The sequence below is a fragment of the Coregonus clupeaformis genome, chromosome 10, assembly GCF_020615455.1.
Source record: "Coregonus clupeaformis isolate EN_2021a chromosome 10, ASM2061545v1, whole genome shotgun sequence".
Taxonomy (NCBI): domain Eukaryota; kingdom Metazoa; phylum Chordata; class Actinopteri; order Salmoniformes; family Salmonidae; genus Coregonus; species Coregonus clupeaformis.
Window position 1 is genome coordinate 22769558 of NC_059201.1, and position 17582 is coordinate 22787139.

The 17582-nt window shown below is 41.2% G+C and overlaps 2 protein-coding genes across 10 annotated transcripts in view; both read left to right on the top strand.

Annotated features, from left to right (window-relative positions):
- Window positions 1-2725: 2725 nt before the first annotated feature.
- Window positions 2726-13705, top strand: LOC121575365 (60S ribosomal protein L22). Its single transcript, XM_041888412.1, has 4 exons — window positions 2726-2803; window positions 5265-5381; window positions 10002-10126; window positions 13516-13705. The coding sequence occupies exons 1-4, from the start codon at window positions 2792-2794 to the stop codon at window positions 13658-13660; spliced, it is 399 nt and encodes a 132-aa protein (XP_041744346.1). The 5' UTR covers window positions 2726-2791; the 3' UTR covers window positions 13661-13705.
- A 1460-nt stretch (window positions 13706-15165) lies between these two features.
- LOC121575366 (chromodomain-helicase-DNA-binding protein 5) overlaps window positions 15166-17582 on the top strand; it is a 44551-nt gene continuing 42134 nt past the window's right edge. For 5 of the 9 annotated variants that reach the window (XM_041888413.1, XM_041888415.1, XM_041888414.1 and 2 more), the window contains exon 1: window positions 15167-15581. In XM_041888413.1, coding sequence (XP_041744347.1) covers window positions 15515-15581 — 67 coding nt within the window. In that variant the 5' untranslated portion in view covers window positions 15167-15514. Of the gene's footprint in view, window positions 15582-15769; window positions 16115-17582 lie in introns of those variants that run through there. The other 4 variants (XM_041888416.1, XM_041888420.1, XM_041888419.1 and 1 more) reach the window with 3 other exon arrangements.

Below are 17582 nucleotides of genomic sequence, written 5' to 3' on the forward strand. Positions count from 1 at the left end.
TATAAGATCTCCTAAGCCTGTGTTTACCACAGACTTTATTTTGGCAGTTTATCAAAAAACGCTACAAAAATGCCATTAATTTTCCTCATAGACTTTGTCCAATGAACCATGGAGGAGTTAGTGCCTACAAAGAGACGCCATTACTATCTCTCTCTATTCGTAACATATAATACGAAATGGATGATGGACATCCACAAATGCTACCATACTAATTGGAGTGTTCTGGATTTACATTTACTATGTGACGTCTACCCTTGAGTCCAGGTTGCAGCAGCTAGCAAGCAACAAGAAGAAACTATGAATTACAGGCAACATCCGCACTGAGCTGAATGTTAGAGCTGCCGCTTTCAAGGAGCGGGACATTAACCCGGACGCTTATAATAAATCCCACTACGCCCTCCGATGAACCATCAAACAGGCAAAGCGTCAATACAGAACTAAGATCGAATCCTACTACACCGGCTCTGATACTCGTCAGATGTGGCAGGGCTTGCAAACTATCACGGATTACAAAGGGAAACCCAGCCACGAGCCGCCTAGTGACACAAGCCTACCAGACAAGCTAAATGCATTCTACGCTTGCTTTGAGGCAAGCAACACTGAACCATGCGTGAGAGCACCAGCTGTTCCAGACGACTGTGTGATCACGCTCTCCGTAGCCAATGTGAATATGACCTTTAAACAGGTTAACATTCACAGGTTATCATTTACAGACGGATTATCAGGACGCGTACTCGGAGCATGCGCTGGCCAGCTGGCAAGTGTCTTCACTGATATTTTCAACCTCTCCCTGACCCAGTCTGTAATACCTACATGTTTCAAGCGGACCACTATAGTCCCCGTGCCCAAGATCGCCAAGGTAACCTATCTAAATGACTATCGCCTGTAGCACTCACATCTGTAGCCATGAAATGCTTTGAAAGGCTGGTCATGGCTCACATCAACATCTTCCCAGACACCTTGGAGCCACTCCAATTTGCTTACCGCCCCAACAGATCCACAGATGATGCAATCTCTATTGCACTCCAAACTGCCATTTCCCATTTGGACAAAAGGAACACCTGTGTGAGAATGCTGTTCATTGACTACAGCTCAGCGTTCAACACCATAGTGCCCTTGAAGCTCATCACTAAGCTAAGATCCCTGGAACTGAACACCTCCCTCTGCAACTGGACCCTGGACTTTCTGGCGGGCCACGCCCAGGTGGTGAGGATAGGCAACAACACATCCGCCATGCTGACCCTCAACACGGGGGGCCCTCAGGTGTGCGTGCTTAGTCCCCTCCTGCGCTCCCTGTTCACCCACGACTGCGTGGTTGCGCACAACTCCAACACCATCATTAAGTTTTCAGATGACACAACGGTTTTAGGCCTGATCAAATCAAATGAAATGTTATTGGTCATATACACATATTAAGCAGATGTTATAGCGGGTGTAGCGAAATGCTTGTAACTACAATGACTACTGACTACGATGAGAGGTCAGGGACCTAGCAGTGTGGTGCCAGGACAACAACCTCTCCCTCAATGTCAGTAAGACAAAGGAGCTGATTTTGGACTACAGGAAATGGAGGGCTGAGCACAGCGCTGCTGCAACTTCGACAGGGCTGTAGGGGAGAGAGTATAGAGCTTCAAGTTCCTCGGTGTCCACATCACTAAGGATCTATCATGGTCCAAACACACCAACAGAGTCGTGAAGAAGGCACAACAACACTTTTCCCCCACAGGAGGCTGAAAAGCTTTGGCATGGGCCCTCAGATCCTCAAAAGGTTCTACAGCTGCACCATCGAGAGCATCTTGACTGGCTGCATCACTGCTTGGTATGGCAACTGCTTGGTATCCGACCGCAAGCCGCTACAGAGGGTAGTGCGTACAGCACAGTACATCACTGGGGCCGAGCTCCCTGCCATCCAGGACGTCTATTCCAGGCAGTGTCAGAGGAAGGCCCAAAAAAATGTCAAAGACTCCAGCCACCCAAGCCACAGACTGTTCTCTCTGCTACCGCACGGCAAGCCAACAGGACCCTGAACAGCTTCTACCCCCAACCCATAAGTCTTCTAAACAAGACTGCTAAATAGCTAATTAAATGGCGACTCGGACTACCTGAATTGACCCTCAGAGTGGGGGACTGGGAATGGTGCCAAAGGTGCAACCATACTGTCACAGATGACAAAAGGGAAATCAGATATTGTTGCCATGTCAGCAGGGGGAAAAATACCTTAAATATTTAATAATCTCCCCTTGATTAATAAGGAAATCAGGATAGAATGGGTATCATCACCAACCCCTATTCTGCAGTCTTAGAAATGTTGAAATGAAGGCAGGCTTTTTGGCTCAATTGTAGAGAAAAGCTATCTTCCTTTGAACAACTCAAAAGGATTTAGAGGATACCTGTAGCCCAGAGCCATGTATTTAGAACTCTCTAAGTATATGGCTCTGCTGTAGCCCACCTATGCCTGTTGAATCTATAATAATTGTGGAATAGTCCTACCCTCAAAATGGGGTTCCTAGATGATTTCAGCTGGTCTGTAGCCGAAGTGTAGAAAGATGATAAAACTGTTTTGCCCAGATAATACTTTATCAGAAAAATATGTAAAAATAAATAAATAAAATGATATAATTGAATACATTGTTTTCTTATCAGTTCAGAAACATATCACTCAAACTGGGTCAAAGAATCTCTCCTGGCTGAATCTATCCCCGATTCTTGGATTTCATCTATTTATCTAGACCGGATATAGGGTTTCAACAAACACCGCCTCTTCCTTTCTGGACAAGAATCGTTGGCCAACATGGCTCCGATTGTGAGTACTCACGGTGAAATATGTTGTATAGCTAACTATAAGATGTTTTATTGTCTGTCGTTTATTGTACTTAATGTGCACGTAATAAATCCACATTGGACTGTGTTTCCGTGAGACCAAATAAGTAAAGGAGTACCAATAAATGGCTTTGTTTACCAGTTGGGCCTGCACCCAATGAACCACGTTGTAGCAATTTAGTTAATGCGTTAGCGAGCTAGTCGGCAACTGTGTAGTTGTAAACGTGAACCATTGGCAAGCCAGCTGGCAATACACTAGATATAAGTTGTCGTGCTAATTAAAATCCGATTAAAGGCACTTTTAAAAAATGTATATAAAACAAATGTTGCCAAAATGTTATACTAAAGTCGAGTCTCGTTAGTTAACAAACGTCAAGCTAACGAGCTAGCTTATCATATTTCCTGGGCCCGGTTTCCCAAAAGCATCCTAAGGCTAAAGGCAAAACGGACGAGTGTGCTCGCATACTGCCTTAATTTAAGACCATCGCTTGAAAAACGAGAAAGAAGCGGCAATAGTACTTTTGTCCATATTGGACGCCGTAGTCAAATACACTTCCTCAAAGTAGTTTGAATTAAACGAAGGATGCGTTCGTATAGTCACTCTGGCTATCTAAAGTTATTCCGATTTCAGAGCACTATCGTTTGAGTGCCAGAGCGCAGAATAACTGATTAATTTACGAATGTGCAACACCCGTTGAATATGACCTGTGTCAGTAAATGTCGAGAGAAAATACGTGATTTAAATTGTTGCCAGCAGCACAGTTAGTCACCAAAGCTCTAGATAACATAAACAGCCTAACCAGCTCTACTATGACAGGTAAATGGTCAGTGAGGTGTTCTCTCATTTGTGTCTTGAAGTAACTAGCCAACTTTAGCCAGCTAGCTTGGGTACTTGACTGCCATTGTGAGGTCAGAACGCTCTGATCAACCCTACTCCTTGGCAAGAGCGTCCAGTGTGCGCTCTCGAAACGCTCTGAATTTACCAATGACAATTGGACAATGCTCTGAATTTACCAATGCCGAGAGCGCACTCTGGTACTCCAGAGTGAATTTGTGAGTACACCCTAAGATGTTTGGTGCAGTATTTTGGCTCCGAACTTAGGCTTGCCTCAAATGTGGGGTATGCACGACCACTTGAAATAACACTTGCGGAACACCAAAATGAACAAAAACGTTAAATGTTGTCATAATATATCCATGAACTGATGAGAAGCATGCGCGGACGCCTTTAAGTACATCGCTAGAACCATTGCGCTCAATGGTTCTAACGACATACTTAACATTAAGAAGCTTTTGGGAAACCAAAAGCTAGCTAGTTTTAAACACAGATTATCCATTATATTGACCAGATACTCAAATGGCTTATATAAAAATGGAAATAACTATTTTCAAAAATGGAAGGCAGTCAGGAGGCAAGATCAGGTGGTACCATTCTAGCCAATGAGAGTGCAGGTACATGTGTACAACAGGCACAACTCCTATATAGTGTTTTTTCCCCTCAAAGGTTCTGGGATATCACGTGGCCTAATTATATCAGTACACTCCTAACAACTTACGCATTATGAAACTTCTAGTTGATCAAATAAGCCGCACATAGCAAATAAGACCCATGTGGCTCAGTTGGTAGAGCATGGCGCTTGCAACACCAGTGTGGTGGGTTTGATTCCCACGGGACCAGTACGGGGAAAAATTGAACCTGCTGGAGAAAGATTTTGAGCCCAGTTATCCCTCTCGCTTCGCTTCTTCCTGTTTTAAACAACCTAGCACCAAAGACAGTACAGTATGAAGATGGGCAGAAACTGCTTCTTCAATAGAAATCCCAGATCACACTTGTAGGCGATGTTGGCTAGCTAAGCTCATGCGCAGAAACATGTCGTTGGGTCTGACGGTCGTCACGCACGCCAAAATACGCATGTGCAGGCCATCAAATCAAAGGCACTCCTTCGATATAACGTTTTTTTTGACGAATGAAAATGTCAGTTTGTCACTCATGAGGTTGGTGTAATAACATGTTCAACTACTTAAGACATTGGCTGGTTGTGCCTTTTAGATTTCGAGCAAATTAACAAAGGAATACATTTTTCACTTTTCTCATTGACTTCTCAAACCCCAGCTTGGTCTGTTTCTCAAATGTTCCCGGAAGTCTCGCAATGCTGCGCCTCTGGGTTTAGAAACACTGTGCTAGCATGTTAGATACTTGAACGAAACCATCTGGGGTGTGTTCATAATGCCGATTCTGTTGCAAAACGTTTTGCACCAGAAAACATTTACTCCAAACTGAGTTTCTATTGGACAAATTTGGGTAGGTCCCTCCCTGTTCCATTTGGTTCTTAAACGGTAAACAGCTTCCGTTGCAAGGCGTAATGAATACACCCCTGGTGTCGTCTTTCAGTATTTATCAAGTAGTTTGGAATAACGTTAGCCCCTCTGCAATGTCTTGACAGAAGAAGCAGGTCGTCAAAAAGACCAAAACAGGTGGCAAGAAGAAGAAGCAGGTCCTGAAGTTCACCCTGGACTGCACTCACCCAGTGGAGGATGGCATCATGGATGCTGCCAACTTTGTAAGTAGCAGATGTTAGAGAAAATAACATGCAATATCCTAGGGCTGGGAATTGCCGCGAAGTTCACAATATGATATTATCGCAATACTTAAATGCAGATACCATATTATTACGATTCTATATGTATTGCTATTCTATACTATTATTGCGAGGGATGTTCCAAACATATTGCTCACTATATATCATGAGAAAATGAGTTTTGATCATTCATGGAAATAATTGCTGAAAACATGTTGGCTCCCTATTTTAAAAAGATGGAGAACAATACTGGAGTTTTGGAACAGGCACAGCTGATGTTTAATGAGCATTAATTATTCAACAGCAGTCAAGGTTGTTCTGGCTCTGAGGCCTATAATGCGCTAATGTTATGTTAAGTGGACCATACAGAATATTTTCTTAATTTATAGACTAATCAACGCTGATTTTACGGGGGTGTGCGTGTGAGTTCGCTGATTCTCTCTATTGGCCTATATGTCCATTCAGAAAGTTTCCTAAAGTAGCCTGTCAGAACTCCAGGTCTTTAATAAGAATCAATCACTCCTGTCATGATTTAATCTTGTAAAAGGCCTATTTTCAGTAGCTTAGGCTACATTATTTCTCTCATTACGGCGTCTTCTCTTTGAAGAACCAACCCCGAACGGTTATGTCTGTGACTGTGTTCATTGGCCTGGCCAATTATCGTAACCTCAAATTCCAAGACTGGCACAGCCCTAATTGTAATGTTATTTTTGGTGTTGATGAGATACTCTGCAGAAAGTAATTAGCCTAGGCACAGAAGAGACTGAGTGAGCTTCCTGCTAGCCAGCTGCACAGAAAGATGGATGGGACACATTTCCAATTCACTGGTATTTAGCTATGTTTTTATCGATTGTAGGGCTGTAGCCACTGAAATCTGGTCGTCTTTACTTGAAAGAATAAAACCCTTAAAATCAAAATGTGCCACTAGCACAATACAGCTAATGCTGCACAGCACTGCATCTCGCCCGGCTTGTAGCCTCAGCGAACGGTGTGGGGCACTACCACACAGCTAGCAAGCTAGCACTCGTCGTGGAAATGGGGGTTGTGAAACATGAATTTGGACCAATCCCCGACAACCCATACATCATTTTTGTCTCTGAAAACATTTGAATGACAGTAGTGATTAAAAACATATTACTTTATATTTCCGTCAAAAGGTGTCAGATGACTGAAACACCTTCAGGACTTTCCCATACTTCTTGGAAAGACAATGTTACATTGATATTACTGTGATATGTTGAGGAATACTCATTGCAAAGAGCAAATATGAAAACAGATTTAGCAGGTTTCACAAAAAGGGCTGTCCCACAGATCTGAACGTTCTTAGCACGGCACTTGCTTTACATTTAGGCTCATATTGTGTAAATGTAATGCACAGTATTGGGATTATTAGACATGGGTAACAACTGCCACATTAATGTTTTCAAATGATTTATGTATTTTGACGACCACATTATTGACATTTATTGAAAACAGATTTGTTTACTGTTATTTGGGGTAGAATTCTCGCATAGCGGCCATTGTTTGTCGCGTCAACCTAACACCCTAATAATATTGGCCAAAATACTATTGCGATATTTAACTATCGATTGTTTTATTCGTAATTATTTTTTTATTACTTCAATATCCTATTAAATATGTCCTACTTTATAGAGAAGGGCCATATTACCTATTTCAATGTACAGTTGAAGTCGGAAGTTTACATACACCTTAGCCAAATACATTTAAACTTAGTTTTTCACAATTCCTGACATTTAATCCTAGTACAAATTCCCTGTCTTAGGTCCGTTAGGATCACCACTTTATTTTCAGAATGTGAAATGTCAGAATAATAGAGAGAATGATTTATTTAAGCTTTTATTTATTTCATCACATTCCCAGTGGGTCAGAAGTTTACATACGCTCAATTAGTATTTGGTAGCATTGCCTTTAAATTGTTTAACTTGGGTCAAATGTTTCGGGTAGCATTCCACAAGCTTCCCACAATAAGTTGGGTGAATTTTGGCCCATTCCTCCTGACAGAGCTGGTGTAACTGAGTCAGGTTTGTAGGCCTCCTTGCTCGCACACGCTTTTTCAGTTCTGCCCACAAATGTTCTATAGGATTGAGGTCAGGTCTTTGTGATGGCCACTCCAATACCTTGACTTTGTTGTCCTTAAGCCATTTTGCCACAACTTTGGAAGTATGCTTGGGGTCATTGTCCAGTTGGAAGACCCATTTGCGACCAAGCTTTAACTTCCTGACTGATGTCTTGAGATGTTGCTTCAATATATCCACATCATTTTCCTTCCTCATGATGCCATCTATTTTGTGAAGTGAACCAGTCCCTCCTGCAGCAAAGCACCCCCACAGCATGATGCTGCCACCCCCGTGCTTCACGGTTGGGATGGTGTTCTTCGGCTTGCAAGCTGCCCCCTTTTTCCTCCAAACATAATGATCATTATGGCCAAACAGTTCTATTTTTGTTTCATCAGACCAGAGGACATTTCTCCAAAAAGTACGATCTTTGGCCCCATGTGCAGTTGCAAACCGTAGTCTGGTTTTTTTATTGGGGTTTTGGAGCAGTGGCTTCTTCCTTGCTGAGTGGCCTTTCAGGTTATGTCGATATAGGACTCGTTTTACTGTGGATATAAATACTTTTGTACCTGTTTCCTCCAGCATCTTCACAAGGTCCTTTGCTGTTGTTCTGGGATTGATTTGCACTTTTCGCACCAAAGTGCGTTCATCTCTAGGAGACAGAACGCGTCTCCTTCCTGAGCGGTATGACAGCTGCGTGGTCCCATGGTGTTTATACTTGCGTACTATTGTTTGTACAGATGAAGATGGTACATTCAGTCGTTTGGAAATTGCTCCCAAGAATGAACCAGACTTGTGGAGGTCTACAATTTTTTTTCTGATGTCTTGGCTGATTTATTTTCATTTCCCCATGATGTCAAGCAAAGAGGCACTGAGTTTGAAGGTAGGCCTTGAAATACATCCACATGTACACCTCCAATTGACTCAAATAATGTCAATTAGCCTATTTGAAGCTTCTAAAGCCATTACATCATTTTCTGGAGTTTTCCAAGCTGTTTAAAGGCACAGTCAACTTAGTGTATGTAAACCTCTGACCCACTGGAATTGTGATACAGTGAATTATAAGTTAAATAATCTGTCTGTAAACAATTATTGGAAAAATTACTTGTGTCATGCACAAAGTAGATGTCCTAACCGAATGTGTGGAGTGATTGAAAAACAAGTTTTAATGACTCCAACCTAAGTGTATGTAAACTTCCAACTTCAACTGTACACATTGCATGGTACATGATTCATAACCCAGATGTCCTGGTTTATCCACATTATGCTGATACTGGGCTGTCTTCAATGTAGTAACGTTACAACTGTAATGGGTAGTGTGGTTCAGACTAGGGGTATGATATTTAGCAGTTGGTGTGTCGCATTGTAGACGATTAGGATTCAGATTGGTGCTGAGCGATTTAGTGCTTTTTGAAGTTGGTTTCAGTTCGGTTATTAAAAAATCACGGTTTTTGGTTTCAATTATTTTTGCGGGTTGAATGCTGTAACAACACTGAATAAAAGTCCCATGATGGTGGTGACTGCCCATTACTGGTTATCACTTATTAACCATTATTTATTCACTTTAATTAAATTATATTATGACTTTATTTAATTCCAAGTTATCTCATCTCTATAGTGCTCCTGCCTATGCTGTCTGACAAAATCACTATTTTAGTAATTAATTAATATGCCATTTAGCAGATGCTTTTATCCAAAGCGACTTACAGTCATGCGTGCATTAGTAGTTCTATATAGTAAATAAGGCATACTTTTATGAGTGCTGAATACCAACTATCAATCACTTAGATCATTTACATTTTAGTCATTTAGCAGACGTGACTTACAGTTAGTGAGTGCATACATTTTCATACTGGCCCCCCATGGGAAACGAACCCATGCTCTACCAACTGAGCTACAGGGGACTACATGTATGTTCACGCTCGCGAAGTAACTGCTTTCTATCCCTCTCGATCTGTGTTCACTCTTCGCTGTCTGCTTCGCACAGACCAGACAAGTTTAAGCGGGCACACAATGGATTATGGTTATTGTAGTTAATTACCACGTTTTCTACACTAAACTATGTAGAATATTTGCCTACTACAGTTGCACTGTTCAGGCTTCATCTGATTTATCTCTACAGAAACTGCGCATCGAGCTCACAGAAAAAAACAAACAAAGTGGAATTCAAATAATTGAACCGACGTCAGTCAATTAGTTGTTTAAAGACAGAAAAATAACACATTTCGGTTAATCGCTCAACCCTAATTCAGAAAAAAGGGAATTAGTAAATGAAGTCGTATCCTGAAAGTTGCAATGACACTTGTCTTTTCTTACTAGCATTGATTTTGCTGATAGCTGCTTTGAGGAACTTTTAGATACTATGACTGATATGTGGTTGTCGTACCTAACTACCTTAAGTTAAATGCATTAACTGTAAATTCCTTTTTATTAGAGCGTCTACTAAATGTTTAACATGTACATTTATATTGACGGAATATTTGCAGCAGGATGTAGCATTCATTACAGCTTTGGTCTTGTTGGTTAGGAGCAATTCCTGCAGGAGCGCATCAAGGTTAACGGTAAAGCTGGGAACCTGGGTGGTGGTGTGGTGTCCATTGAGAGGAGCAAGAGCAAAATCGCTGTGAATTCTGAGGTGCCCTTCTCCAAAAGGTATGTTTGAATCAAATCTTGATTTAGCTTATGAATTGCCCAGCTTGCAATGTGATGTGCCGAGCAACATAATTTGCCATTTTGTGTTGTCTGATGGTGGGACTTGGTTTGTCTCCACAGTTATGCATGTAAGGGGTATTGCATTTTCACCTGTTCAATTAGGAAGGTGGATCTGTCTTTTGCTCTAAGTTGTGTGATGTGTTTGCCATGTTGCTTCTTGTTAAGCCTCTTGGCACTGTTTTGTAATCGATGTTAGGCCTTTATTGTTTTAGTTGTTTTGCCTGATGGACAGTCTGGGGCAAATCCATGTATCATTCATTATTTGAAGCACTCTTAAAGTGAAGTGTTTGAAATAAGGTCTGAGGCTCATAAAATACTATTATTAGGGGGACTGAGATGTACATGAATAGAAAAAGTTAAGAGACATGGATAGAACGCATGTTATTTTTGGACTTCAGTCAGCTTTATTGATGCTGTGATCTGATCAATGTCTCCAGCAGTGAACATGATTTTCATCTGTCGTTTAAAAAAAAATGTTTTCCCCATGTCACCATGTATCCTCAGACATTCATTGATTCTTAAGTACCTTCTGAAGCTATATTTAGGCCTATATGGCAGGAAATTATAGAACACTAGCAACCCCCCCCCTCCCCCACCTGGTAAATAATTTGACATTTATACTAATAATAATGGATTTATTTTATATCGTGCTTTTCATTACAAGAACAATCTCAAAGTTGCTTTAAAAACAAATTTGGGGATCTGGCAGTACTTGGGCAATGGTCTTCCACATCCTCAGATGATAGGCAGTTCGGAAAGGTATCTTGAGCGGAGGGAGCATTGATGGTACAGCCAGGCAGGGTGGTAGAAACATCTGACAGGCCCCGGAGCTCTTCATTGGGCACCTGGTCGTCGCCTACGTTCACAGCTCCTCCTCCTTTGGTAGGGTCAATCGTCCACAACTGAAGTGTAGCACCCACCTGGGTGATGCTTAGGCGACTCTAAAAGCGCCAGTAAGACCACCACACCTCAGTAATAATCTGAAACAGTCCCCATATGAGGCAAACCTCTGTATCCTCTCACCGCAGTCCACGTTCCAAATGCTTTTGGTGTCTGAATATGCTGCTAATATTCTCAACAACAAATCATGGCACTTGTTTTGAATCAAATTTCCCCCTCCAGTGTGGGTTGACTTATGTTTCAGATCCTATATTTTAGGCCTAGCGGTTATTTGAGTCATTATTATCCTTACTTTTTTGCAGTTTTCCTTTTTTTATGTATTCTTTCTAATAATGATAAGTAGAAACTGGGGGGAAAAAAGACAGAGGATCACATACACAAAACCACAGATCCTTTAAAATGACTAGTTCTAATATCTAATTCTATTGTTTCATCATTGAGGTTTTACCAAAAGCATTGTGATGCGTCCAAAATAAACAAATGCATTACACAGTGGAATATAAAGTGGCCAGTGGCATGTCCCCGGATGTCATGCTTCTTTTGAGCCTAAAAAGAAGAAAATAAGCACAATTGTAGGAGCAGATCCCGCTGTAGGGATCTTATAATAAAGATGGTTGCAGTACAGGCAGGGAAGCAAACCGGGCTCTTTAAAACAAGCCTTTTTACATCAGTACCCTCTACATCTGGGATGGGCAACTTTAATGGGGGTGGGGGCCACAAAATCTGAACATCATCATCATGAGGGGCTGCAGTGGCTCATGGGTCTGCGTACCCACATCCATACCCACCCATGCAGTCAGAGCTGGCCCTAGCCTTTTGGGGGCCCAAGTGAAATTTTGTTGTGGCCCAGCACGTTTTAGAGTTAATTTCCTGCAATTCCAAAAATGTTGCCATGGGGTGTAGAGAACATTTGGCAGTTTTAAAGCAAGTTTGCTGCAATTCTACACATTTTGCCATGGGATGGAGAGAAATGTTTGCAGTTTTTAATATGATATGAGTGCGAGTGACTAACAAATGCAATGGGTGCCCCCCGGTCGGTAATTCGACCATGATTGCTACGAGTTTAGATAGCTGACTAGACTACTTTACCAATCTAAAAAATGTTAGCTGACATGGGCTAATTGAGTGACTGTCAGTGAGTACATTTACATACACACAAATAATTCAAAATTAAGCTGGTTATGGCAATAGTCATGTAAACACCTTACTCATAATCAAAGTAAGCATACGCCGGTGAAAAAACACCTGGTTTTCTGAGCAATCTTTCAAATTATTAGGACATGTGAACGCCTTAATCAGTTATAGCGGTGTATTTGAACTGCGCATGTGCTAGCATGAGCAGCGCAAGCTTCTTTCTTTTGCGGGAGTGAAGTGAGTTCGGAACAACTGAAAGTATGCATCATATAAATAGTTTTCATATAGAAACTTATGTCCAAACTCAGAATCAAATATGCTTCACAAAAATAAGATGGTCGCTGTGGTAGAACCTTTTTATTTTGATTGGCAATTTTCTGCATTTATCAAAGTCCCATCAGCTAGCCCAATTTCAGATGTGTCCATGTAAACATGATTATTAGGGAAATCGTTCATCTTGCAAAGCAAGGTTTAAATCGGAACTATTATATTAATGTATTCACAATCGTATTATTGTGTGCATATAACCAAACTCAGTGACTGACATAACAGGAGAAACCGCTAATGTACAACAACATTTCAAAATTGCAGCTTATGTATTCTACTATTCTAACTCAACAGTAAATTGACTGAGTTTCTAAATATATATTTCGTTTTTGGAAATTGATCCACGGGCCGCCAGTTGCCCATCCCTGCTCTACATACATCCCTGTATGTATAGTGTCTCTGATATGGATAGGTTCAGTACTTTGGACTAACAGATTGTTTGTTGGTCAGCTCGGGCCCAGATTATTTACAGTTGTGAGACGTGAATGCCTTTTGTGGCTAGCATTAATGCAAGGTGACTTGTATATCTTGATTTAATGGGGGTCAGGGTTCAAATTATACGTTGACTCTTGGCTAGCCCCGAAGTGTTTTTGGGGTGCCCGACGTCCATCTTTGACAATTGTCGGGGGGGCTCACATTGATATTTCAATTGTGAAGAGAGAGCCATGATTTGTTATGGGGGTGCCAAGCCCTGCTGTATGTGAACCCTGATGGGGGTGCAAATTGTTTAGGAAATTGTAGATAGAAAAGTTAAACATGGAGTTGATTCAATGTTCTGCAAGTCATTTTGTCTGTTTATCTAATTGAACATTCTGTAATGTTGCACCCTCCTGAATAAACCCCAGGCCTCGCATGATAAGTTCTCAAAATGTAAATCGAACAAATTTACAGTACACCTTTGTCACAATGTAATCTTCAATGGGGTTTACGTTGCTGACACTGCTGGTCTTTCCTCTCCTTTCTGACAGGTATTTGAAATATCTGACCAAGAAGTACCTGAAGAAGAACAACCTGAGGGACTGGCTGCGTGTGGTGGCCAACACCAAGGAGAGTTACGAACTGCGCTACTTCCAGATCAACCAGGATGAGGAGGAGGAGGAGGACGAAGATTAAATCCATGCCACTGTCTTTTGTCAATAAAATTTCAAAAGAACAAAAGCTTCTCACATGGTTTTATTTGCTGATTTGGTACTAAACCTGCATTTTTGAAAATAATTGTACATACTCTTGCAATGAGCTGGTTAGACTTGAGAACCCATATTCTTTATAATGCAAATATATTTGTGCTCTGTGCTTACATGCAGTTGACCTGCGAAATATTGCAAGCAAGAAACTATTTGTTACAAAGGCCTTTCTACTTTGACAACACTCAACATTGAAACTGACAGTTGATTGCATTCGGTTTTAGTTATGTGTTCAATAGTGTGATAAGTTTATACATAAAAAATAATAATGTCTCTTTATCAATTAATGCTTCAAAATAGTAGTGTAGTAAGTGTTAGGTGCAATGACTTCTCGAATCTGCTTTTAGATAAATGACGGCTTCTAAAAATGACGTTTCCTTCGTTTTATGTGGTCCATCCAAAGAGTGTATGGGCAAAGATGGTTTAAATAAAATGATGTAGAAGCTGCTTCTCCAATAGAAATCCCCGATCACGCTTGCAGGCGACGTTGGCTGGCTTAACTCATGCGCACAAACACGTAATCGGGTCGAACTGTCTTTCGCGACGAACTGCGCATGTGTAGCCCGTCAGTCACTCCTTAGAAAATGAAAACGTATCAGATAGTCACTTTCACGAGGTTGGAGTAATAACATGTTAAGGTACTTAAGACATTGGGTCGAATCGATGTGACTTTTAGATTTCGAGAAAATTAACTAAGGAAGAATGTGTCACTACACTCATTGATTTATCAAACTCTGGTCTGCCGAGTGCTGTACAAGCTTTCCCGGAAGTCTCGCGATGTTGGGCCTCTGGGTTTAGAAACTCTGTGGGATGATCGCACGAGCGTCTTGTTCCGGCGGTGGTAACCTTGACAACTATTCAAGCAAGCGACTTTGCACAGGCTGCGCACTTGCCAATAAATGGGATTTCTTGTCAGTGAAAGGAAGTTTGTTGAATACAAGCGTTTGCTAAATACTTTCTAAAACCGAAAGGAAATGGCCTACTATACTTGAAATTGCCAATTCAACCAAGTCTACTGTAGGCTACAATAATGTCACGAACGAACGCCCTCTCTCTTTAATGTAGGCTAGCTGATTGGTTACTTTGTAATATTCGCACTTCTGCACACGTAGCCTACATCAATCAAGTTACAATATAGACAAAATGACCGCTACCTAAAACCGATATCATATTGGCAGGGAGAGGACTGTTGTCATTGTTATAATAGCCTACATTTCGTTAAACGACAATGTTGGCGGTTATTCAAACCCAGTTTGATTTAGATCGATTGTCTTACTGGATACATTACGTTGCATCAAATCTATTTGAAACGAAATGCAAAGTGGGGATTGAATCCCCCCACCCCCCATACCTTGGTGTAACCTCAATTTCTACGGGTTTGCTTGGGAAAATGGGCAAAGCGACAGGCTGGCGGTGCACACAGTGGCATTACTACTTGCAGCACTGCTCACGACTAGTAAAAGTGGTAACTAGAGGAGCATGCCTAACTAGTTATGGTGAAAATTATGGGATGGATTGTCATGGCAACAGACCAGACGTCACAATTTGGGCATGTGTTCCATTTTTGTCTTTCTTATTTTCAGACTGGAGGACTTGGATAGAGAAGAGTTGAAAAGGAAACAGATTTTCCCATACAAAAAGAGGGAAGCCATCTTTCTTCAAAATATAGAAATAAATTGTATTCACACAAGACACATACAATTATTTTCCGGGAGGCACGAAGAGGTGAACAGTGGCATTTTCAGGGTTAACTTTCAGAGAGGGTTTTTGGTATGCGATAAAGATGCCTGGGTCGTTAAGCAATGAAGACGAGGGACAAGACGACATGGATTTTGAAGACGAGATACCAGGTGAGGGAATGAAGTAAGGGGAGGGGGAGTTTCTGCCCTGAAGATATTTTGCGCTGCTATACGCCTAGTTGAATGTGGGGGAAAGGGTTGCCCTACGTTCTAGGAGGAAAGAGGAGGGGTGGGGTGCAGTAAGCATTCCAATTTATTATTTTAGTACTACCCGTTTTCCTCAGGGGCATAGGTTTGCACTTGTCACCACTGTTTCATCTTCAAATATGATATGGCCGAATGAAAAGCCGCCATCTGTGGTAACCTACTGAAATGACCCGGTCCGAGAAAAGGACAACCGCAGGCATCAGTGCATTCTTGTGAAAAAAATATGAAAACCACCCGAACTCCATTTTACTTTGACTGCGATCAACATAGATAGCCTACTAGATTTTTGTTATTAGAATTGGGCACATGCACAATTTTGTTGGTGCTGTTTTGAGGGTGCACCGTTTTATACTCTTACCATATAATGTTTTTTATTGTTTCTGTATGAGGTCAGAAGTTGCACCGATCGATCACATGCTGTGACAGCTGAAAAAAAGGTATTCGTTATCTCTAAATAAATGTCAATATACGTCCCATCTCACCCAGGTGCTACTGCACCATTATCTAAATTGTGCAGCTGTGTCCCAATTGTTTTGAGGCTCTTGTCCAAAGTCAGCAGTGGCCGCGGAGGTGCTGGTCTGTGTCTCTGAAGCCACGTGTAACAGGAAAACAATGGTTCAGAGCAGGGGTCCCAAATTACATTCAGCCATGGGCAGATTTTTCCTTGAAAGGATGGTCGGGGGACCGGAACATAGTTGTAAATAATTTGTAAACTGCGAATTGACTCCAATAATCCCTAACAGTGCCTTCAGAAAGTATTCATACCCCATGATTTATTCCACGTTTTGTTGTGTTACAGCCTGCATTCAAAGTGGATTAAATATATATTTATTCTCACCCTTCTACACACAATGCCCCATAATGACAAAGTGAAAACATGTGTTTGCTAATTATTTAAAATTAAATACAGAAATATAAAATTTACATAATTATTCACACCCCTGAGTCAACACTTTGTAGAAGCACCTTTTGCAGCGATTACAGTTTTGAGTCTTTCTGGGAAGTCTCTGAGCTTTCCACACCTGGATTCTTTGCCCATTATTCTTTTCAAAATTCTTCAAGCTCTGTCAAATTGGTTGTTGATCATTGCGTGACAACCATTTTCAGGTCTTGCCATAGATTTTCAAGTAGAATTAAGTCAAAACTGGAACTCGGCCACTCTGGATCATTCATGTCTTCTTGGTGAGCAACTCCAGTGTAGATTTGGCCTTGTGTTTTAGGTTATTGTCCTGCTGAAAGGTGAAATCATCTCCCAGTGTCTGGTGGAAAGCAGACTGAACCAGATTTTCCTCTAGGATTTTGCCTGTGCTTAGCTCAATTCAGTTAATGTTTTTTATCCTGAAAAACTCCACGGACCTTAACAATTACAAGCATAGCCATAACATGATGCAGCCACCACTATGCTTGAAAATATGGAGAGTGTTACTCAGTAATGTGTTGTATTGGATTTGCCCCAAACATAACACTTTTAATTCAGGACAAAAAGTTTTTGTTTTGCATTACTTTAGTTCCTTGTTGCAAACAGGATGCATGTTTTGGAATATTTGTATTCTGTACAGGTTTGCTTCTTTTCACTCTGTCAATTATGTTAGTATTGTAGAGTAACTATAATGTTGTTGATCCATCCTCAGTTTTCTCCTATCACAGCCATTAAACTCTTAACTGTTTTAAAGTCACCATTGGCCTCACGGTGAAATCCCTGAGCGGTTTCCTTCCTCTCCGGCAACTGAGTTAAGAAGAATGCCTGTATCTTTGTAGTGACTTTGATACACCATCCAAAGTGTAGTTAATAACTTCACCATGCTCAAATTGATATTCAATGTCTGCTTTTTATTTTTATTTTTTACCCATCTACCAATAGGTGCCCTTCTTTGTAAGGCATTGGAAAACCTCTCTGGTCTTTGT